This window comes from Acanthisitta chloris, unplaced genomic scaffold (assembly GCF_000695815.1).
Source record: "Acanthisitta chloris isolate BGI_N310 unplaced genomic scaffold, ASM69581v1 scaffold16944, whole genome shotgun sequence".
Taxonomy (NCBI): domain Eukaryota; kingdom Metazoa; phylum Chordata; class Aves; order Passeriformes; family Acanthisittidae; genus Acanthisitta; species Acanthisitta chloris.
This window is the reverse complement of record NW_008667789.1, coordinates 1-25226: the sequence shown is the minus strand read 5'-3', so window position 1 is coordinate 25226 and position 25226 is coordinate 1. Positions and strand designations below refer to the sequence as shown.

Genomic DNA, 25226 nt, shown 5'->3' with positions numbered 1-25226 from the left:
GTGTGTGTGTGTGTGTGAGTGTGAGAGAGAGTGTGAATGTGTCTGTGTCTGCGTGTATGTGTTTGTCTGCGTGTGCATCCAGCGCTCCCGGCGCGCAGTGTGTGCGTGCTTGTGTGTTAGTGTGTGTGTCTCTGTGTTTGTGTGTCTCTGTGTGCACCCAGCGCTCCCGGCACGGAGTGAGTGTGTGGTGAGTGTGTGTGAGTGTATGTGCTTGTGTCTGTGCATCTCGTGCTGCCGGCACGGACTGTGTGTGTGTCTTTGTGTGCATCCAGTGCTCCCGGCATAGAGTGTGTGTGTGTGTGTGTGTGTGTGTGTGTGTGTGTCTCTGTGTCTGCGTATGTGTGTCTCTGTGTGCATCACGTGCTGCCAGCACGGAGTGTGAGTGTGTGTGTGTGTGCATCCAGTGCTCCCGGCATGGAGTGTGTGTGTGTGTGTCTGTGTCTGTGTGTTTGTGTCTGTGTGTGCATCCAGCGCTCGCGGCGCGGGAAGCGTCTGAGCGTTTCTGTCTGTGTCAGCCTGTGTGTGTCTGTGTCTCTTTGTATGTCTTTGTGCGCGTTTGTGTGTGCGCGTCCCGCGCTCCGGGCACAGCGTGTGTGCGGCCGGGAGCAGCCCCTGGCGCGGCGCGATGTGCTCCCAGGCTTCGCTCCTCTTCTCCCTCCTCCCCGCCCCTCTCCTGCCCTGCACTCCGAGCTTGTCCGCCTGAGACAGACAAACATGGATCTGCCGCTGATACTCCTGAGTTTTGTCTATTACTGGTGCAGGAATGGACTCCTAAGGGTCCTGCTCCCAGAGGTGCTGAAACTGGACCTCCCGCTGCTCTAGGATAGTTGATATTTCTGCTGCTTTTCTTCATTTATCAGTGAAGGTTTTCTTCATTTATCAGGGGAAGCCGTACAAGGAGGGATGGAGGTCACTTGTTTTGTTCAGCCTGGAGACGGAGGGGAGAGCTCATCGCTGTATACAACTTACTCCTAAGGGGAAGTGGAGAGGCAGACACTGATTTCTTCCCTCTGGTGGCCAGTGACATGGCCCAAGGGAATGGTCTGAAGTTGTGTCAGGGAAGGTCTAGGTTGGATATTAGAAAAAAGTTTTTTCATCCAGAGGGTGGTTGGTCACTGGAACAGCTCCCCAGGGCAGTGGTCACAGCACCAAGCCTGACAGAGCTCATAGAATCATAGAATCAACCGGGTTGGAAGAGACCTCAAAGATCATCGAGTCCGACCCTACTGCCGTTACTAGACCATGGTACTAAGTGCCACATCCAGTCTCATCTTGAAAACCTCCAGGGATGGTGAATCCACCAAGAGGCATTTGGACAATGCTCTCAGGCACATGGTGTGATTCTCAGGGATGTCCTGTGCAGGGCCAAGGGATTATTTCTTGCAGCTTCCAATTGCTCTGATCTCCCTCTAAAACTAGGTTTCATTCACCGTTTTATTATTTGATGATCTTTGTGGGTCCCTTCCAAGACTGAGTATTCTGTGATTCTATGAAGTTACACATGCTAGTACATATGCCAGAAGTACCTATGCAGAGCTATCTAAAGCTGGCTCTAAAGATGCCTCTGAGAACATACTTTATCCATTAGTGTCTTGAAAAGCAAGGTTCCCAAATGGTGTTTTCTCTGCTGGGGCAAGAAAAATGTCATTGGTGTCTGATTTTTGTAGTGTTTGTCCTTGCTTGGAGCATTGTCCCTGCTTAGAGCACTGTCCAACCAGCAGTAAGCAGGTGTTACTCACTTTGAAATGGAGGTGAAAAAAGATGAAAATGATGCACATTTTTAATTCTAAATATTTTAAGGAGGAGGAGGGGCATGATTTAGGAGACTTCTTTGCTATTAGAAAATATATAGAAATTGGGCATTTTCAACGAAAGAAAAAAATCTTTGCCTTTAAAAATATAGGAAAGATCTTGAAAAATGTACTTTTCTATCCATTAGTCTTTCTGCCACTTGTATTTCATACCTTTGTACTGATGACTCAGCCCTTCTCCAATCCATTTCTTTATCAAAGCAGTGTTTCCAAAGTGTTAAGAAAATTCATGATCCTTAAAGCCAATGTATCACAAACGATACCAAAGTTCACTACATTATGAAGATAAATATATTCCACGTGTAGATAACAGCTGAACTATTGGTCCTCTAACAACTAAGCATATAACCTGAAAAAGATCATTTTGCTTTGTTTCATTTCTGAAATTAGGATTCCCTGGATGAAGAAAAAAACCAAAACATGAAATGTATAATTTTCTGTGGTTTCTTGATGCTGAAAATGTTGTATATGTCATGATCAGTGTTATCTGTAACAGCATTTTATTAGCATCTGAAATACTTAGATGCAACATGTTTAATTTAATTGGTAAAAAAGTCAATATTTTTCCCATTCAATACTTCAAATTGGGATTTTTGCTTGGATTTCAGGATAATATGGAGACAATGTTTTTATTAGTTTTTTTTTAAAGAGCCATGTTCAAAATGAAAATCAATGTGCTTTAGAAAATAGTTTTGTGGGGGAAAAATATCAACAATTATAAAATACTATGATTTGTTTAAGGAGCCATCCTCACAGTGCCTAGCTGTGTTTAACAACACGATCACATATCTTCCTTCCTAAACCACAGTGTAATTTCTAAAATACTCTTTCTTCAGTGAAATCAAAGGAATTGCCAAAAGCAAACATGACACGTTTGATTCGCACATAAAACATGGATTTCCATAGAAACATAAACTTGATCTTTCCCAGATAAAATTTTATGACCTTCTCTTCTTTTTCTGAAGTAGTAGTGATGAACTTCTTTATGACCTTCTCTTCTTTTTCTGAAGAGCAGTGATGAACTTTAGCCTCGTATCTGATGTGACTGCTCTTTTTGGAGGCTTGTCAATGCTAGAGAACTCTTACTTTCTGCCTCGTAAAGAGAGCACAGTTTTCTAAGACATGGAGAACTTTTCAGGATGGATGAAACACGTAGAGAACTCTTACTTTCTGCCTCGTAACGAGAGCACAGTTTTCTAAAACATGGAGAACTTTTCAGGACGGATGAAACACCTCTATGGAGATACTCAGAAAGTCTCATGTGTGGTGTCCAGTGTATATGAAGATGCAATCCCCAAATGTTCAGCCATCACATCTGATCATGCCCACTGACCCTCTTTGGAAGTTTTCAAAATAAACAGCACTCATTTTCAGAAAAAAATTGAAGTGTGAGGTAAATCTGACCACACTTCTTGAACCAGATTATTTAAAATTCAAGACGGTGTTCTTATTTTGTTCAAATCAGAGACAACAAAGCATATCAGTATATTTGATCAGAGAACAGAATAAATGAATACAGTTTTTAAAAATTGCCTGTCTAAATTACTCAGGTATTTTTTCTCACACAAGAGAGAATGGGGTGAGTCAGTATAAATATTCCCATGCATTAAACTAGAGTAAGGCCTTGCCACTTTGCTCAGGGTGACAAAAAGCTGCTTGCACTTCATACACAGGTTATGCTCAAACCAGCATATGCTCTCTTCCATCCAGGTACTCTCCTCTTTCCTTATTTCTTACTTTAACATCCAGAAACTCTTCACCCCTCTTCCTTTGTCAGTGCTTTCAGCCTTTTTGTACTGAATAATAGTAATAGAAGGTGCTCGGAGAAGGGGGAGGGTTTTCATTTACTTATAGCCGAAGTTTAGAAACCAAACTCTTAATGCCTAGGTCAAGGAATCCCTCTTCCAAGTTTCCCACAAAGGCAAAGGTCAGACAGAGAAAGGTGCAGCCCCATGTCAGTTCAGAGCAGGGTCTAACAAGCAATCCAGGTGCTCTTGTGGTAACACCCATCCCTTCCGAAAACGAACATGCTTCCCGTCACAGGCTGGTGCTGAGGGTGCTGTGAATAGGATCTATGTTAAATATTTGTGATTAATTTCTTTCCTAGACTGTTTCTTCAGGCATCTTTGTTTTAACTTCCTCATATGAAAGCAGAATATTTTGTCTAACTACCATTTATAATAAAGAGGTTTCAGCTGGGAAATTTGAAAGACCATTGTAAGATAGAGGTTTTCTTCTGGTAAGACCAAGCCAACATGTTATAGAATTAGTAAGTAGAATTTAGACCCAGAGCCAAGAAGAGCTATGGTGTTTGTTGATTCAGATTTTAGTTATTAAATTGAATTTTTACTCATGAAAGGGAGAGGAGAGTTACACTGCATTGGGTAGATAAACATGTTCAACAGGCCTGAAAAACATGAAGGGCATAAACAGAGCAACTTCTATACATCTGTATTGGAATGTAAAACTGTAATAACCTCGGGTCCTTTCAAAGACTTTCCTCAGGGGCATGGAGTGCAAGTAGCATCAGGAGATTCTAGCACTGCATTGCTGTTTTATAATCACATAGTCTTGCTTGCACGTGGTCCTGCTTTTGTCTCCTCATGGTCTCAACTTCTGATGTATTTTGAGCTACCTGCTGTTGTAGTGTGTGTCATTCGAGATACCTGTGACATCTACATCAAACAAACCATGAGAAATGCAGGATTGTAGTTCATGTATGTACAAGTTTCTAACTCCAGTTGGGGAAGGTAGACAAGGAAATATTGTCTGAAGAAGTCTGGGTTGATCTGAAAGTTTCCTGTGAATGTCTGAAATGTGATTTTGAAATGTTGTAAGTTTTTGAATGCAGATACAGTGGTACCTGGAAAATAGGAAACACTTTGGAAACTTTTTTCCTGAAGACTGTTGTTCTGAAAGTGTACAAAATACAAATCTGGAGTCCCTGCAGAATAAATGAAAGTGTGGAGTTAATATTTTGCTGTTAAAACCAGAAAAGATTAGTCAATGTTACTTGACTTGAAAAACAACCATAAAACAATTTTCAGTAACTGCTAACGATTACTTTAGTCAATTGAAATACAAGAAGTACTTTCAATAGGAAAATTATTCCATGTAACTATGGATTTGCAAATATACTGGCCTCATTTGCATATCATAATAGATTAATTAGCATGTCTCAGGATCATATTATTACCCTCAGCTAGATAGGATGAAGTTAAAACCTGGTTGAGCATGCCATAAGCATTAAACTTAGCTGGCGTTTAGCTGCTTCAGTCAGACACACACAGAGGGAATCAGGACTTTTGCATTTCTGTACTTGTTCTTCTAAATTCTCATTTCAAGGATTAATCAGAGGTATCCTGAGTTTTAAATAAATGGATCTCTATTTCCTGTTCATGATTTCAGTTTTAAATCCTGGGTATAATCTGTCCATCAGTGTCGTAATAATCACTTCAGGACTGTTTGCACAGAATTTGCAGATCTCATTGTCACTAGTGTACAGGCACTCAGTTTTCAGTAGATCAAACCAATAGTAAACAACTTCATGTTTAGGGGTGGGGAGATTTTTCACATATTTCCAATTAGCTGTTTTGCAGAAAAAAAAGAAAGGGGTATAATAATGAAGAATCCATTAGTCCAAGTACCTCATACTTCATGTGCCCTGTATGAAGGGGCACATTTGTATGAATATAAAGCCAAGTATCCAGAGGGCTGTGGGGGAAAAGAAGAGGCATGCACTTTCCTGTAGGCTTTTATCCAGCATCATTGTGAAAAGTCTCAACCCATGAAGCTCTAGTTACTTCCCTGGGACTCTTTCCAACAACTAATACAGAGAGTTTTTTCCTGATATTCATTCTGGAAATAATTTTCTATACAGCTTGGTGTAAGAGAATCCAATTAGACAGGACAGTCTTTTCAGTGCTGACCTTGAAATAAAATCCTACATTGGGAAGAGTTTAATATGTGACAGACCAGAAGAATAGCTTCCCTTTCTGGACAGAAATCCCTACAACAGCTTTTCATCAAGTTCCCAGACTATACCAAGCTAGAGAACAAATAAGTCTGATTTTTGGTTGTTGCTATTATCTCAATTATTAGTGTCAGAATTGCTAAATACTTTACCTGGGTAGCATTCAAAATGCAGAACAGATAGCTGAAAACAAGACTTGTTTTTTCATTACTTATTAACATGAGGTAGCCTATTGTCCAGGTGATTCCGAGCACTACCACTATAGCGATAGTGCTAATCATATTTCTCATTAATGAATCCTTTTTGCTCCTAGAAACACACACATGAAAAAAGTTATTCAATCTTTCTCTATAACATTTAATATCTTTTTGAGCTTTAAACTTTCTGTTTATTCAGGGCTCTATTGAAAAGATATTGAGTTTCAATGAGCAGAGAACATGCACTTCCCTACATTTGTGTGATGCTATCATCCAGAAAAGAAATCTAGACAAATGAATGTAACCAAATTTATCAGAATAACCTGTGTTTGGAATGTAGCTTGGATGTATCTTTTCTTAAGAAAAAAAAGTGAGGTTTACCAAGACAACAAGAAGCATTGAAAATTAGCATGTTAGCTATTAAAAGCTTTTTAGAATATTTGTAACTTCAGTCCAAATGTGATTAATTTTCAATATAAGAGTAAGCTGCCAGTGAAGTATGAATATCCAGTTTCTTTCAAGCCTCAAGGGACTCAGTGACAAGGTATTTTGGTTGCTCCAACCATGAAAATTGTATGTAAAGGAATGAAAAAATGGTACAAAGTTTTGTTGAACAGATCGGTTCCATGGGATTTATAAAAATTAAAACGATCTCCTTTAAATTAATACAGTGTACACTGCAGAGTTTGTGACGTAGCATGTGGCAATACATGGAGTGTTGATGCAAAACTCAAACTGTATCTGCTTCAATCTGCTGGACAGCTGGGCTGGTGTTCATCCCAGTTCAGCCCAGCTGGGCTGTGCTGAGAAATTCATAATTCTTGTTTGGCTGAACCCAGTTCTGCTCTCACTTTTATGGATTTAAATTGGGAATAACTATCATTGAAGTAAAGCTGAGTGACACTATAACCAAAGAAATAGAGCCAAAAGCCTGAAATGTTTTCACTGATATACACTTGAACAAAGTCTGACCCATTTCAACAATGGAATTCATCTTCTGCCTACTTAAAGTATACATTTCTTTCAAAGATTTTGTCAAAAATCCAAGTCTGTGGCAAGAAAGTCAGAGCTGGTGACAAGAGACTGAGGAATATATTTGCTGAAAGATATGAAGAGTCCTGTGCCATCTCACCTTGTCAAAAACTTGTTCTTCTTCCATATCACAGCAATACTGATCTTGATGAAGATGTTGATGTTAAACAGGAGTATGAATGCTACTGGCAAGAGGAATGACCACAACATGGGCTTTTGCACACTGAAATTCTGATTTTGGTCCAGTGCTGCAAGCCAGCAACTTTTTAATAAAGAGAGGTAATTTCAAAAGATAGGTTAGACACCTTATTCAGAATACCAAAACAAAACAAAATAATATTCCACTTTTCATTGTGAAAGACCTCGTAGTGCTTTCCAGGCCTTGTTAACTTAGCTCTGAGCAGCAGCCTTGAGAAATGAGGGCTTTCAATCATGCTTCTCTTTCTCTGGGGAATGCAAAACTACACAGATAAAAAGGGGCAATATAGCTAACCAAATACACATCTGGTCACCATATGCAAGTTATCTTTAGCATATGTTTTGTAATGGAGCTAAAGAGTAATTGGGGAGACCTAACAGACAAAGTTGTAACAAAAACAGGGACAGCTTCAGGAGCACAGAGTTATCCTGAAATAACATTTCTTTTGCATTTTCAGATAATCTCAAATTAGAAGTCCACACTCCAGAAAGGAGTACCATAACATGGCCACCATCTGGGAGGGGGTTTGTGTTTACATTTTCTGAAGACATCTACCTTCATTCTGTATCATCCACTATCACCAAGGTATGTTGTAAGTCTGATGTCCTGCTTTGCTATGCAGGCACTGAAATGAATACCAATACCAAGAGCACAGGGCAAATAGGGATATAGTTATTTTGGCCAAATTTTAAATAACTGTGAGGATTAAGTTTAGGTACTAAAATGTAATTATGCAGTTAAATGAAGGTCTTGAATTTGAGTTAGGCTAAGTGTGTCTGCAGTTTGCATTTAAAGTCATAGGGGATCTTGCAGAAGGGTTCAAAGCAGATGTAGATCCAGTACCCTAAATCCTTAATGAGAAGAAAATGTGTTTCTCAATAGTGAATGTCTAGTTTGAGTGAAGAGTTTTATGTCTTTTAAGTACTTAGATATACAAAACAGTACACCAACAATAAGTCTAGAATTATGTCAATAATAAGCCATCACAAAAGGTGTGGGATAACAAGTGTTGTAGTAATGTGTAAACTTACAATTCTTCCTGTCGGTAGTTTAGAGCTTTTCCTTCTCTGTATGTGGCTCCAAGAGTTACTGTAACTACTAAGGCAGGGATTCCTAATTAACAAGAGAGACATTAGCAATTTATTTTTTGGTTGCATAGGCACACTTCCCTTCAACACAAGTAACTTCTTGCCTCTAAATCCCATAGATTTTAAGAGCTGTGCTTCACCTGCCTTACACTAAGTTAAATGAGTTTTCTGTAGCCTAGAGGAAAGCACTATTTTTCCAAGGACAGCTCATGTTCACGACTTGCTGATTTTTGCTGTTAAAGAGCTTCCACACAGCTTCCTTAGGCAACACCAGTGAGGAAAGAGCAGCCTCCTTCCAGTGCTGTAGCTGTCTCCCTCATTACAGCTGTGCAATCCTACCCTCTGGTCAGTGGTGAGAAACTAATTTAAAAAAATATTGCACCAAGCACCATTATATTTCATACCAGATTGATGCAGTGTAACTTTTGCCCTGCAGGAAGCATGGCTAAGTGGGCTCACCTCCTCAATGCCTTTGCTTCATTTCTTGTCTTCCATGTTTCCTGCCTACATATTCACTAGGCAGGATGTCTTATGGGAAGGAACCTCATGCACAGTTTTTATCTGGGTAATAACCATGCTTCTTAAGGTCTGTTCCTTCTTGATCGCTGAGATCTTCCAGACTGCCAAGTATTTACTGTGCTCTCAAAGCAGATCCAAAAAGCAGTGAGTCAGAATCATGCTGGTTTGGACACGTGTAAGTAGTCACAGGACACAGTGAAGAACCTAACACTGTGCTGTCATGCAAATATACATGGAGCACAGTGACACATAGCCAGGCAGCTTTTGCTGGGAATTTTGTGGCTTGCACATGCAGTCCAAATTCTAAATGTTTTGGAGGAATTGTCTGCACAAATGCTAAACATAATAATGAAACAATCAGTATCAAATCCTGCTTGGTGGGTGCCATCAGAAACAACACATCACATGAGCTAAACACACACCACGGAAAAGAAAGGTGTTTCTGTACACTGTATTACAAGAGTTTCTGGAAGGAGGCTGAGATTTTTGCTTTACCTTGTGGGCAACTCTCTGCATTTATCAGTTCTCTGTGTAGCTCCCTTTCAGCTTGCAGTGTTGCTGCTAACTGCTGCACTGACTTAAGAATGTGCTCTTTGCTTATTTATAAATAATATGTAACAAATAATGCCAGTCACTCTTTTTTTTTGAATGTATGCAAGGCTCTGGCTGAGGTCATGGGGAATCTCAGAGGTATCTAAAATAAGAATTTAAGTCCACATATGTAATCACCGTATCTGAAAGATTTTTTACTTCATTGATAGATTGTTGAATGCCTTGACTACTGTGACCATTTCTCCTTCACACAACAGACCTGTGTTGCTGTGGCAGTGACCAAGCTATCAGTATCAGTGCTGTATCAGGACAGTGAGAACAAGCTCAGTTCATGCCAGTAGTGTGAGCAGTAACAAGAGATTATTAAATCACGTGGTGCTGAACCAGGGAGAGACACTGATTCTAATTGCTCTCTACTGATCTCCTATCTTTACAATTCTCCCTGAATGTACTCTGTACTGTAAAAGTTGCCATATATACGACTTTAAATCTTACCCCATCCGATTGCTGACATGGTTATGAGGAAGTGTCCAGGAAGGGGCTTCATGGCTCTAAGCAGCATTAAGTACAACTGTGCCGAATTGAGTGCTGACCACATAAAAGTTGCCAACAAAAAATAGTGCAGTAGGGCAGCCACAGCTGTACACCAGGAGTCTGCAGGAGGATCTACCATGTCAGATGTGAGTAAGGTGTTACTGGCAGTATCATAGGGCAGGTATTGCTTGTAGGAGCTGATGGTATCGCTGCTGTGATTCCTGGCATTTTGGTTTTCAATTCCAGAGATGAAGATGATGTTAAAAATGAGCATAGAGAAACAGAGACTCACTAACATCCATGTTACAGATGATTTTCGAGTTTTTCTATTGGTAGGAATATGTTTAAGAGAAAAAAAAATAAGAGCAAAATAGGAAAAATTGTAAAATATTTCCTCATTTCCATTTATACTAAAAACAAGCTAGAGAGTACAGTCTTTAACACAGACAGAAAGCAAACCAGTAATTTGTTTGCAGAAATACACCATCATTACTCTCAGACAACTTACCAAATGCATCAGTTTTGTCTGATTTCAACTAGAACAGACAATACCCAGCACCTTTTAGGACTGGGACTTGTCTACCTGCAGTTTGGGATGCATTTTCTTTTTTCTGCTCAGCTCTTTTTGGAATCCTTTTCTTCAGTGTTAAGAAGTGAAGTAGCATAAGACAGGTATTTCTAAACACTCTCCAAAGTACAAGAGAATAATAAACCTTCACTTCCAAACTTTGCCTTATAAATAAATACATTTAAAAGACAGAGTCTGAAAGAATCTAAAATCTTTAAAACATTGGGCTTGATGGACTTGCTCCAAATCTACATCAGAGCAACCAGGATGAGATACATGCATTCACTTATGATAACTACAGCTCTGTTGGCATGACTTTGCTCCTTGTCCAGAGGGGAATCACAGGACACCATTAATCACAGGCATGTCCATCAAGGGAATTTGCTGCATTTATATTTGTATTAAGTCACTCCCAATAAAACAGTAGCACAAGCAGCTACTGGCTAGAAGATCACTGATTAGACATCGTAATACCAGGGTACACAGGAAAATAAAAATGACATCATGCTGGTGGTGCAATACTGTTACACAGTTTTCAAGCCTAGTATTAAGTGAGATAGTGAACTGAAAAGCTCGAAGTGTATTATGGACCCATGTAGCAATAATTCAGTGCTGGGTCTGTATTGTCAACTGCCTGGCCAGGGTAGTAACAGAGATGTCAACAAGGCAGCAGGCAGCAACAGAAATGGCAGACTGCCCTTATCCCATGGAGGTGGGGCAAATGTCACTCTGGGACATTACCCAGGTGTTAGACATGATGATGTGAGCCCATGGTAAAAGGGTCAACCCTTGACTTGATCCTCAGTTATAGCTGGTCAAAGTGCTGCAAAACTTTTTTCTTGTCAGCAGCTATGCCCTGTGGTTCCTATGAAAAGCTTGGCCTGTTACCACACTGAGCTCTTCCATGCTCTACCATTACTTTTCAAAGCTCACATATTCAAAGGTGTATTTAATGAATAATAATTACATATATTTCCTCATGTTGAAAGATTAACATTAACAAAAATGGAAAAGTTTCATCTAGTGAGTGGCATGACTGAGATATCTCATGTTTGCAGTTTAACCAGTAAGCCACACTTACTTCCCAAGACATGCTAAGTGATTTAGCTATTTTTAAAAATATTATTTGCTAATTAAAAAGATTGCAGTATGTTCTAAACTGTCTACTCTCATCATTTTCCTCAAACTATATACACACCAAAATATTGTAACTTAGGGTAAAATACCTGCAGTTTGCATCTTACCTTGTGAATATTTGAAACAAAATGGTAATAACCAGACCAACCACAGACAATCCAACACCAATGTAAGAAATATACTCCAAAGGCTTTGCATATTTGTATTTGATCTGAAAAGCCTAGAAAACAAATTGTATCAGTTCCATCAGATGAGAAGAGATAAATTTCTTTCTAAAGTTTGTGTTTCTAATTGCACATAGAAACAAAAATGTTTTGGTAAAGTTATGACTGTTGCTAGCCACTGCCAGAATTTTCAGATCATGCAAAATTATTCTGGACCTCAAAACTAGATAAGTTTGTGAAGAATGCCAAAAAGGGGTTTAACAATATCAATCAAATTTTCAGAAAATAGCAGATTAAATTATTCCTAGAAAAATGCCATATGTCACAAGCCCAAAAAAGCAGCTTTAACTTTTCATACTGGTGAGCATTTTGAATTTTGGCTTCTAGGTCTAAGGTGTTACAAAGAATTGCAAATTGAAACCAGTCTTTGTTTGTACAGTGACAGCAAAGCAGCAAGGAAATGTAAATATCTTTGGTGAAACAGAAAATACTGTCATTGCATAATCAGATGGGAATCTTGTCTAGAATCCAGTCACTTTGTGCAGTAAGGACATGCATAAGATAAAGGGAAATACTGAAACAAGTAAGTAGTACACATATGGAAATGCTGTTCTATGAAGACAGAGTAAAAAGAAACTCTGAAATCCTGGCACTGCTGATGTTAGTGACCACAGATATGTGATTTTATCCAGGGTGTGTTTTGTTTAGAGAAGCTGAAATAAATATCGAAAGAATAGCAAATGTCAGACAGTTAGTCATTTCTAAATAGTCTTGTTAGTACAATAGGGCGATGTATCAACCTTTATGGCTTAATATTTACAGAGCAATTGCATTTTATAAACATATATGCTAAGGAAGTAGTTAGTCTTTTGAGTTATTTGACCAGCACAAGGCAGTGCCACAGCTAGCCCAGGTTCCAGGCTCCTCTACTGTTCATCTGGGGGCACTTTAGACCTTAGACCCTAACCCTAACCCTAACCCTAACCCTAACTCATTTAATAACCAGCTGCAGCAATGGAGGTGCAGAGCTGGAGGCTACAACAGCTGACCAAGGGAAATAAATTAAGATAGCCCTTCCCTGTTACTCGGGTGCACAGACAATTTGTGTCAGAGGAAGCCAGGACTTACCAATACATTTAGCTATCCAGCATCTTGGGCTCAACTTGCCTGTTCCAATTTGCCAAATCTGCCACAGGTCAGAAACAAGTACACGGGGACATTTTAAGCTCCTGTGCCTTCTAGCTCAGTGTGCCATGCCCTTATATATTGATATGCTTGTCTTACAGTTAAAAAAAACCCAACATAAAAAAAATAAACCCAGGCTCTTCCCACTCAAGAAAGGACAATCTCCTACCATCAGCACAGCAAAATTAGTGGTGTGATTACATCTGCATCTCAAGAATTGGTCTCTTCCTTTGGCACACCCAGTGGTGCTCCAGTCATTGATGGTGTAGTCCCAAAAGACACAGGCATGATCACGCAGCTGCAGTTCAGATGTGTTGTACTATGGATTGGAGAAAAAGTGGCTACAGAAACATAGAGAGATACACACCAGCAAAGAGCATGTACTGACAGTGACTTGATTTTGAAAGGGGAGTTGACACCTACTAAGTGATATGTGGGTTTCCAGTAAACTTTATGAAGTAGATATATGCAACAGCATAATTTGGCGTTTTGAACTTACTTGATGTGCCTTTCTCAGTCAACATTGCCAGTTAAATTACCTATTTCTCTGAATTATTCAGGTAATTAGGATTCGGATTCCCATTGACGAAGCATTAAACACTGCCAGTTGAATTCTGAGTAAGCCAAACAGGAGTTTTCAGCTATTAGTAGCATTATATTAGTGCCAACCGGAGCTGAATCCACAATGCAATAGGAAGCAAACAATGATAAAAGCTGTGAACCATCCCTACCCCTCCTGCAGCACAGTGGTGCTCATGCAGTCATACATCAAACAGCATGCAGTCATTTTCAGACAACATACAATTGCAGGGTACTGCAACTAGAATTACTTTTAATGAGCAACAAGCAGCTTGAAGTGCAAATAAGAAGAGAACACAACTAATCACAGTATTAGGTAGTTCAATGAAAAACAAGGAATAAAAGGAGGAGTAAAAAAATCAATTGTAAGTTTGTTTCAGTGATTTCCTTAGAAATGACATGTTTCCTAGATGAATTAACTGTGTGGATCCATGGTGATGATTACTGATCTGTCATAAGAATGTATTTGACCTTAAGAGCTTTGTTAAATATTGTAGGAAGAAGCCAACTACTGTTCTCAGGAGAAACCATGCCAAACATGAATACATATTATCTAAAAGTTTGGGGGTTTTGGCAAATGGACACTCACATAGAGCATTTTCTGCAAGAAAGCAGTAACATCTGGAATCAGTTCCTGGCACAGGAAGTCAAAACAAAGCACACAATGGTTTTAACTGGAAGCAGAAGTTAAAAGATAGTATAAAAAATGAACATTCCCAACATTGGTAGGTGTATTGGGCTATGCCAGTACTGTTGACTTTTTCTTGTTTTCCAAAATTTTGGCAGTCATCTGGAGAGAAAAACTGTCCTCCATGGACCCAAGTTTTTTCATTCTTGATATAGGACGAATGTACACTAGGACAAATCCCCTCCAGTATACCTATAACTTTTTATGGAATACAGTTTTGCTTACAAATGTCCTAGTTTAGCAGTACTGACTCGGTAATATTGGGTTAATACAGAAGTTGAAAAATGTTTTCTATGCCACATTATCCAAATACCTTTCGTTTATGTCACTCATACATCCCACAAACTCTGTAACTTGCTTATTGCCAAAAATCAAGGCAGTATTCCAAAAATCTCTGCTAGAGCCTCTTCCACTGAGTCCTAAAGACATATGGTAGGGCAAGGGCAGCCTCAGGTTCAAACTGAACACAGCGTTTCCTACAGAGTCTTACCTTGGGACTGAAGGCTATTTCAACACTGCTGGTTGTTCCACCATCAATGTTACCAGAGATGATTTGTTTAGAGAATGTGTTGTGACTCTGATAAATCCTTGACTGGAAGAGTTTGTCATTTTGATACAGGACAAATCCAACTCTTGCATTGTCTGATGAACCTTCACAAGGCAGAGAAAAGTAGGTATAAATAGCAGATATCAGAGAAGTTGGTACTTTTGAAGAAGCCTATGCTATGCTGTTTCACACATTCAGAATTTACAGGAGATTTTTGTTTAGGTGTTTATTTAGAATTATATATTTTTTTAAGTAGTAGAGAAGAGCTGCTCTTCCCATGAATCTCAACAGACATCTTCAAATTTTGATGAGATGGAGTGTGAAAATAATTATTACCTTTTTCTTGTTATAATTTCTGGGGGAAAATAGTGGTAAATGAGGAAAATAATATCCTAAATCCCAGTATATATATGCACTCTAAATAGTCAGGCTTTTAATAACTCTAAATAAGAAATAGTCACACCAGGGACATTTACAGTTAGTGGGAAGTCAGAGTGAAAGGTTGGCTGGACTTTTAATTTCAGATCCAACTTTTGGACTATGTTTCTTTTGCACACTTTAGCAAATTAGAGAAAGTTCATCCAAGTGATCTAAACCACTAATCTTAATTGTTGCTTAAGTGATGAAGCAAAAATCCTGGATTATATAATGGGTTCTGTTACTGATTTTATACTTTTTATTAAAGATCGAGAGAGACTGATTTGATCGGTCTCTGATTTGATTGAGGTCAATGTAACATTACCTCTACAAAATATCACAAATGTGCACTTAATATGGAAGAAATCTGTTAGGGTTTTTTATAAAAAAGCTGTGCATTCAATCTAGCTGTCTTGAGGGAAGTGTTATGATATACAGGCATTATGAAAAAGTCTTTAATTCTATGATCACACTATTTTTCCACCGGACTGTTGTCTGAAACAATGAACAGAAAGCACAGTGACCAGTTGATAATCTATTCAGTGATTTTTTTATTGTCAATGCAGGGGTGTGTGAGGCTGCAATTTCTCTCTTTGAGTGTTTTCTAACGCTGGTGAGAGGACTGAATTATTCATTTTCCTATGGGCTTGCATTCAAATGATGTTTGGCATTACGATGTCTAAGTGCTCCACTAACTTCATCTTCATTATACTGTTGTGCTGGGATGTCTCAATGTTACTGACACTATATGGAGAGACCTAGGACAAGTCTGCTGGTTTCAGGTGCCCAGTCTGAAACTCTTGTGATATCATAGAAATACACATGTTCAAAGCTAAGCTCCCTCACAGCCACTAGATTCTGAAGGAAATGAAACAGAGGAAATATAACCTTTTTTTTTTTTTTCCCTCCTAGTCAACACCAATTTATCCTTTGTACACTGCAAAGTGTAAGTAATGAACATCTGGAAAAATCCCACATGACTGTGCCATTAATGACTAATCCAATTTGTAGGTGTTAGGATGTGTATGTCCTGGCTGACACCTGACAGTAGTAGCAATTTTAGTCTAAATGGTTGATGTCTTCAGATTTCAAGCAAGGTAAGAATGTACTAGTTCTTGATTATGATGTTTGTAAAGGTATGGTCAGAGATTCATTACACTCTCAGTTTTGGAAAACAAAACAAATGAAAAAGTCCCAAACACCAAATAAATAAGATTATCCAACTCATTTGACATGTGCATTTCTTGTACCACCATATGCCATCAGCATGCATAAAATGTAATTGCTTATATTGTCTAAAGGTTTTTTCCCCAAGGATGTTTAGTGAATAGTCATTCAGATTTTTCCCAGGTGCAGTTTTCAAAAGGAAAAAAAAACTTACTATTTCTTAATATGTTGAACAGTATCTGAACTTCAGTACTGAGGTCACCAATAAGCCCAGGGACATTTTCCTGTATTTCTAGTTTTCTTGAGCAATAATCTCCCAGTGCTGTGTCTGCAAAAATTAGCAGTGTATGTGTTAGGATTTATGGTTCATACTACTGAATCCAGGTAAATACAACAACACACAGGACTTACTTCTCTGTGCCAAAAATAGAATTGTAGAGGAGCTTAATTTCAGTGGAGCAGACTGGACTGCAATGTTGGGCTGTGAGATGTTAGCAGTCAAAGAAAATTCCTCCATTGTTTTTGTGAGGCTGCATCAAAATAATGAGTGGGGAAAAAAGTTATCATTATTTGTTAATATACAGCTACAGGTTCAGTTTCTGAGCTTCCTCTCTGATTTGGTTCTCCAGTGGGAAGTGCTCCTCATTTCCTATCCACATACTTTCTCCAAAGAAGAAGAATCCAGCAATGTTTATGTTGGTGTAAATCTACTGACTCAATGACATTGCGTATTGGAGTTGAGCAGTAAAAATATTTTTACTTGTTCATGAACCACTTTCATCCTGAAACAGAAAGGAAATTGCAACTGACTACATCTAAAGAAAATGGCAAAAGCTAAAGTTACCTTGTTGTAACATTGACAAGATTATTATGGACAAATTCTGTTTCGTTGGCATCCAAGAGTTGACTCACTGTAGCCATTACTGCCACAGATGTCTGAAACAAGCAGAAAAAAGGGGCAATATTCAAATACAATTGAAAAAAATCACACCATAGGCTACATAGTGGATAGGCAAAGTAAGAACACCTAATAAGCATTACCTGAAAGTGCACACAACAGTGTAACAAAGTACAGGAAGCCATTCAAGAGAGCACAAACTTTGCAGCAATGGGTTCATAAATGCTACACTTTCATTCATGGTTATTATTGATTTAAGCATCAAATGATGCTCATACTAGAATTTCAGATATATGCAAGTCTAAACAGCTGATAAGAAATAAATTTACACTTGGCTCTGAGAATTGACCCAGCAATGATTCCACAAGTATGCACTTGAGGCTGCTTAAATAACTCTGCTCAGTGGCAAAATGATGCATTTGTTTGTGGTGTTACGTATAGTTAAGAGGAAGGACAGTGTCTCTTCTGCTGGTAGAGGGGTGACAGAATTGATATCCCAAATATGAAGCCACACCAGTCTTATTTTAGTCCTAACAAGTCTTACCTGAAAGTCTTCTGAAACATTTGGCTTTTTCAGAATCTGCACTGCGATGTTTGCAGCAGCAGCAATGTTCTGTGTGGTCAGTTGGTTTGGCATGGAGGTGAGGATTTGAGTGTTACTTGCAATAGCTGAAACTTTGCTGCAGTCTGCAGTTTCAACCTGTGAGGAAAATGCCATTCAACAGAAAGAAAATGAGGAAAGGAAAAAGAGTCATTACTTATATAACATTCTCACATCAAAAACACCCTCAAAAATCCCCAAGTAATTGATGGTCTAAAATGTTTATGTTCATTTCAAGTATATGGTGTTTGAAAATTCTCCCTAGGGAATGATTTCATGAGCTCATGGAGTAGCTTAGGTTGGAGGGGAGCGCTGGACATCCCTAGCCCAGCAGGGCTGGCTGAGACCAGGCTGCTCAGGGTCTCACTTTGACTATCCACAAACTCCCTCAGAAAATTGCTTGTGTTTGACCAGCACGAAGGAGAATTTTTTCTTTTATCTCATTGGAATTTCCCATATTGCCACTTGCCTCTGTGGCCACTCATCCTAAAATGCACCCCTTGAAGAACAGTCTGGCCCTATTGTTCTCCACACTTTGCTGTGAAGTAGCTGTAGAGAGCAGCAGGACGTCCCCTTTGTGTTGAGGTCATTGAGATTCTGAGTCTATAAACTTCTGTACACCTTTCATTATTCCTTAAATAACTAGGACAGGAATTTTTGAGAAGCTGTCAGAGGAGCTTGAGAAATGTCATCTGGAATAATCATGCCTCTCAACACAGTGCTTAAAACCTGCACTGAGGACATTATCCTCACTTCAGTACATTGTACATTCAGTACACTGTCAACTTGGAATAAATGTAGAAAAAAAATCTAAATAAAATATTCTAGTGCTGGAGATAATAATAATAATTGCTATAAGCACTGGTTGGGTCCAGTGTGAGTTAGTACTTAATGGGTAGGGCAGAAATGTCTATAGCATCTTAAGGGTCTAAACACACAAAAAAAGATGATGAGGTATTAGCTAGATGATATATGAAGGTATAGCTAGATAACAATAAGATTTAAAGAGACAGAAAATCTGCTAATCACCAGGTCAAGTCATCTGTTTCCTTATCCTGTCAATCAATAGCTTAACTGAATAGCTTCAATAGCTGAATTGTTCTCAAATGGTTTATGTTGGGAAGCTACCAAAATCAAGATTAATTCAATCATGCAGCATTGATTTATAAAGCTTGAAATGGTAGGAAACAAAGGTGAGCATGTTGCATAGGAAGGAAGGATATTTGCATTTATAATTACTTTAGATGATATTATTTGGCTTGAAAATATCTGCAGATGCATCACAAACAGTACATCATGAACTCCTGTTTTCACTATTCTTACTTCTGACTTTTAGCACCACCTTGGATTCAAAGTAAATATTTCTATTTAAAAGGAATCGAGCTCTGAATCACTAGCATGACCTCCTCCTCCCATTCCCTAGCTCCCCAAGCTGCCCTCAGCTCACTAGATGGCAGCCCAATATCACAGCTTCCAACAAACCCCCACATTACTGATGGCAGCAGAATAACCTTATATTGTACATTACTGGCATTACAAACAGCTACTGTTAATATTATGTCTTACTTTGAACCATTTAGTGAAGGCTATGGACTGGGAAAATGTAATACTGAGTTCAAGGATTTCCCAGCAAAGGATCCAAGAGGGTGAATTATTGGGTTGAAGGTACAGTAGTCAAGCAAAAATGCATGAGGAAAGAGACCACTGTTCTTTAAAGGGACTGTAGCCAGTTTCTTTTTTGTTTCTTTTTCTTCAATTGGGACTAGTGAAAAGGATATGAAACACCGAAGCAGAAAAAGAGAAGGATCCACTGTGATGTGCTTAGTCATGTTCAGCTCTCCATGTTTTGCAGATGTGGCAGAGCTAAGCCCTAAAGCAAGTTCTTAGGGGTTTATGGATTTTATCCAAAAAAGGTTTGTCCTTCATACACGAGTTAGAATTTGAACTCTTGAGGGACAGAAATGTTCCATTCATATTCAGCTGATGATAGGACTAAAGGGAAAGGCTTCACTCTTAATCCTCCTTAACATGTTGGTGTCAGGATCACTTTGTTACCTCATGCCAGTGTTCTCCAAATTCCTAGCATTTTCTCACTGATTTGGTATCCTGGGTCAACATCACCTCCATTCAGAGGCATTTGCTGTGAATTGGGAACCTGACTGAGGAGATTGCAGGCCGGTTAAGAAATATGAAATGGGATGCTGTGTTCAGGCAAACCCAAGAAAAATAAAATAATCACTGTGAGAAATTCATGCCTCTTGCAAAGCAGACACGTGTCAATAATGCCACTGAAAAATGCTTTGGTCATTTATTTTGCTTTCTGCAAAGTTTTAAGAAACATAAAACATATATATTTCCTGCCTCAATTTCCTATCCCTCTTCTTTTATTGTTTTCCCCTTGGGATGATACAGAATCTCAGACACTTTAAACAGTCATTTAAGATTACCTTTGATGCTAGGGAGTCCAGATTTTCATTGCAATTCAGAATTTGAGAGGGCTTTAAAGCAGGTGTTATCTCTTCTCTGGAGCACATCTGGATTGCTATAGAAGCATTCCCTGTAATTTTGTAAAAGCAGAAAGATACACATTTAGAACAGAAGCACTCACACGTGTACATGACCTCATTGGGACTTACAATCACACTGTGAGTGTGACACCCTATCCACAGTTATCTTCTCTTTGCTTCTAAAAGTTTGTCTTTCAGTTATGCAGGTGAGCATCAATTATTTAACTATGCATTTTACATTCATATACACAGTCTTGTTAGAGTGGCTGACATTATTTATGTCAAAATCAGATAGGTTTAATTATGCTAGAGATGCAGAAACATCTCATAAACTTTTCATCAAGTCCTGAAAATCCCAGTTTATATGTCACGAAAGAAGTGCAAAGGGCATGTGGAGCAGCTGTGCAATATTTACTCCACTACAAGGTCTCTGAAAGCTGAGAGAGTTCATGGAACCACAGCTGATGGAAAGCATCCCGAATCCCAATGCTAAATAGTAGGATATAAACAGGATGTTCTTCTATCAAAAGGCTGTTCAGGAGCAGATATTAACTGACTCTTAGTCCAGGTCCAGACAGGCATGGATCTGATTCAGCATGTGTCCCTTAAATTCTCTGCATTGGGGGTAGAAAGATGTGTGGTAAAGTTTGTGCTCCTGCTCCCTGAGCTATGCAGCTCTGGCTGCAAACACAGATCTCTTATCTGGTCTAATAATTCAACATCTTTCACAAACTTTACATATACTTTTGGGAACTAGAAGCAAAAGGAAAGTAACACATACCATTCACAGTGTCAGGTTCACATTTTTCTTTGCAGTTGCTGTATTTACCTGCTATAATCTGTTCAAAAGTAAGGAGGTTTATATCGCTATCCGAAATTTTCACTGTGCTGGTACTGTTGTCACAAAAATTAACTGCACAGAAGGAAAAATATAACATATATCCAGATGAGATATTTTTAGCATGAGGATCAGTTTTCAAAAATAAAATAGTATTGAGACAATAGAAGCTCATTGAGTCTTTTTCCCTAAATGAAATAAAAGCAGTTAGGTAAATCTTGTCTAAATCCAAGCTGCCACAAGTGATATTTATTAAGTCAGTGAAATTCTGGAAGCCCATGCTTTTTGCTCTCTCTCCTATTTTCACTGCTTTGGTCCTAGAAAATTTGTAAAATATTATAAAGCTTCATTTTCAGTGTCTTAGTACCCAGGCAGAAATCAGATTTGGTAACCTAATTCCACAGAATACAGAGGAGGCAAAAATACACATTTGCTTTAAATGGGGTTTGGACAATTAATGAGTAACAGTCCTTTGGTGACTCTGAACCATGATGGGTCTGATGTGGCTTCTGGTGTGGGAAGTTGATGCCTTGTGACCTGCTGGAATGGACAGGTTGACCACCCCAAGCCCCACAACTTGGCTAAGCACCTGATACTGGCAAAGGTATGATGATGAGCTCAGTGGGCACATGGCCTGACCTGATACAGCTGTCTATTACATTCTCATGTTGTACCATACTACTATAACTTAACACAAATTTACCTCACAAAGCTGCAAACTGGGAAAATTATTGCAGCACAAAGGCAGAAAAATTTTGCTACCTCTTACGATTTGTAACATCCTGGTTTTTGCTAACTTTTGCTAATTCAGATCACATTTCAACTGACTGTGTCCCATTAGCAGGATTGACTCAAAGAAGTGTTTGGATCCTGAGGGGGGACTAAGGACACCTGAGCAGGATTGACTCAAAGAAGTGTTTGGGTTCTGAGGGGGGCTAAGGACACCTGAGTGTTCTCCATGTTCTGGCACAGGCTTCCTTGCCAAGCCACATAACTTTCTGTGGGTCTTGTTTTCTGTAGTGTCTCAGTTTCCCATGATACAAGGATACTTTACTTCTACAGAAATGATTATGAACAAATAAGGAGACATGGCACCGCAAAGATGAGGTTTGCCTTATAGCACCACAGCTGAACCTTGCCTGCTAGGAGGTGGTTAGCAGGACAAGGTGTGGAAGGAACCTGTGGAGGACATCTAGGCCAAAGAGTCTCCACATCCTCACTAGGAGACATGCTTCAGTGACATGGTACCTTTTTAAACCTAAGCATTTCTCTTCATTTTCAATCTCAGCAATTTAAACTGCAGTTTATGACTTCTGCCTCTTGCTTTACCTTCTGGCATTGCTGAGGAGGTTTGGATTTAATGGTCTTTGCAACTCCCACTCAGCTGGAGGCTGCTATTAGTTTTGCCCTCAGCCTCCTCTTCAGCACAGCTCCCTCAAATGCTCTCTGCAGGCCACCTGTCCACGGCCCCTCACTGTCCTCACTGCATCCTGCTGGAACATCTCCAGTTTCTCTAAGTCTGTTTAACTAGGGTTGCCAGTGGCAAAACTAAGTACATATTTCCCAGTGGTGCCTCATCAGTGCCAGGAAGGACAAGGGTAATCATGTCCATCAGCCTGTCTCGTTCCACGTAACAGCTGCTCTTCTGCCTTGTTTGCACTGAACCACACACTGTTGGCTCATATAGAACTTGGCATCCACTGTCACTCCCAGGTAATATCCCACAGGGCTGCTCTGCAGCCAGCAAGTTCCTGGTCTGTACCGATGTCCCTGGCATGGAGATCAGCACTTATTCTTGTTGGACACTGAGATTTATGTTGGAATGATCTTCAGGTTTCTCAAGTTCTGCATCGAAGCTCTGCCATTAACTATGTCAGCAATGCCTCTGCCCCACTCCAGGTTTAGTATTGTCAGCATATTTGCTGAGAGGACATCCTGTGTCTTGGTCCAGGTCTTTGATGAAGACATTAAATGATAATGGCCAGCAAATATCACTTATCCACCAGCAAGTTACTCTACTTTTACAATATTCCAATCAAGTCTATTGCTCCCCTTTGTGCTTGTCTGTTGAGTTAATTTTCAACCCAGCTAATGGTTCATTCACCCAACCTGTACATCCTTACCTACCAAAATAATGCTACATTCACCCAACCTGTACATCCTTACCTCCCAAAAAAGAATGCTGAGATGGTGTCAAAGGCATATCTAAAATCAAAGTGTATTACATGTTACTCTTCTGTTGTCTACATACACAGTTATTTCATATGACAGACAGTCAAATTGGTCAGGCATGATTTGCTCTGTGTTAAACCATGCTGTTCCTGATTATCTTCTTGTCTTTCATATGCATGGAAATAAACCCCAAGAGGACATGCTCAATAATGCTTTTAGGGCCTGAGGTAAGCCTGACTGGCTCACAGTTCTCCCAGACCTCCTCTTGCCTTTTTTGAAGGTGGGCATAACATTGACCTTTTTCCAGTTCTCTGTGGCCTCATTTCATCACCATAGGTGACAGCAGCCCCACAGTGACATCAGCCAGGTCTTTCAGCTGTCTTGAATTAATCCTCTCTAGACCCATGGATTTGAATATTTTTGTGGTGATCCTGCCTTCCATATGACAGATGAAAGCCAAGAATAAATTGCTATGACAACTATGCACATATGCATATGAACACATACACATCCATACATGAGCATCTATCCAAGTTTATTTTTTTGTCTTCTAGTTATTCAGGCCTTGACCTGAAAGTGGTTTGGGCTGGTTTATATATGTATCATACTACTTGGGTTTGGACTTTAAAAAGAGAGTCCATCTGGAATAAAATTGTTTGGTGCTTTTTTTCCCCCGATGTAAAGCTCAAATAATTGAAAATATTCTAACTCCACTAGAATTGCTTCAGTTTTAAAAATAAATTGAAAAAGCAAACTAACAAAACACAACAAATAACAAGTAAGAAAAAAATGGGCCCTTTGTCATGATCCGTGAAAGAGACTAACCATGACACAATGTACAAAAGCAATGAATTATGAGCCAAGTGGAAATTTTTCATTGCCGTTGGAACAAAAGTAATTGGATTATAAAAGTTGTCTACCCTGTATGCCCTGCTCTCTCCTACTGGCAATAAACCAGGTCACCTCCTCTATACCCCAAACACCCAACTGCACTTTCTTCCAGCTTCCTCTTCTCCTTTAGCACTATGATGCTGTACACTTTATGCTCCATCATGTCTGAGCACCTGTCACCTCTGTGTCCTAGATCCATCTTTAGGTTCCAAATACATAAAATATGCATATTTATTTTGTTAGCTGGTGGAGTGGAGACAAATGACATAGGTAGTTTAGAGCTATGCATCTTAGTGACTAGACTGGATTGACTGGCTGTGTGGCCTCTACCCCCTCACTGCTGGAATAAGTTTCCTTGCCTTTTTCTCTGTGAGATATTTATAGGGTTGGTCTTCTTTACCCAACTAATGATATGTGCAAAACTCATAAGATCTCAAGACCTTTAAGATCTGTAACCATCTAGTGAATTTAGTTGAAACTGGTCAGCAAGTTAAAGTTGCCAAGAAGGTGGAACAACAGACAGATGGGCAGTATAAACATTCCTAAGGAAAACAGAGTAAAATTCAAGTTTTGAAATTGCAATAATGTTTGTTATTATTAAAATGTAATTATTCCTGCCCAAACATTCTTACCTCATGTATTTATCATTTAAGGCAATTCACAGCAAATAAAATACAGAATACTAGAGCAGTGAACATAGGGAATTACAGAATCATCATAATGGTTTGTTTCCAGTGCTGAAATCCCAGACATCATTATTTTATTTAAGCCAACTTGCCTGAAACATTTTGCACAAATGTTCCAATCAGTCATGATTCAATCTATCATTGTCTGTTGGATATGCCACCCATCCTGTCATAAGGGAAATGACATGGGAGACCTGAAGTTTCCATCCACCTAGCAGTCTTCACCAAGCATATTTTCCTGGATAAACTACAGATATTTTGACAAACTTTTGACCA

The 25226-nt window shown here is 39.2% G+C and overlaps 1 protein-coding gene across 1 annotated transcript; it reads right to left on the bottom strand.

Annotated features, from left to right (window-relative positions):
* Nucleotides 1-4542: 4542 nt before the first annotated feature.
* On the bottom strand, nt 4543-21301 carry GPR128 (G protein-coupled receptor 128). Its single transcript, XM_009072666.1, has 14 exons — nt 21145-21301; nt 20304-20413; nt 17800-17955; nt 17202-17293; nt 16769-16887; nt 16572-16685; nt 14717-14877; nt 13129-13278; nt 11718-11830; nt 9867-10231; nt 8244-8325; nt 7114-7275; nt 5937-6093; nt 4543-4755 (listed from the first exon to the last, which is right to left on the bottom strand). Exons 1-14 carry the CDS (start codon nt 21299-21301, stop codon nt 4543-4545), a joined length of 2151 nt encoding a protein of 716 aa, XP_009070914.1.
* Between the last annotated feature and the right edge of the window lie 3925 nt (nt 21302-25226).

What these genes read in the sequence shown, in the direction of transcription:
- GPR128 (XM_009072666.1), bottom strand. Translation starts at nt 21,301, where the DNA reads ATGTTATATTTTTCCTTCTGTGCAGTTAATTTTTGTGACAACAGTACC. An exon ending in AACTACCGACAGGAAGAATT is followed by an intron (nt 7,276 to 8,243) that starts GTAAGTTTACAC and finishes TTTATTAAAAAG; the next exon opens with TTGCTGGCTTGCAGCACTGG. An exon ending in AAGAACAAGTTTTTGACAAG is followed by an intron (nt 6,094 to 7,113) that starts GTGAGATGGCAC and finishes GTGTGTTTCTAG; the next exon opens with GAGCAAAAAGGATTCATTAA.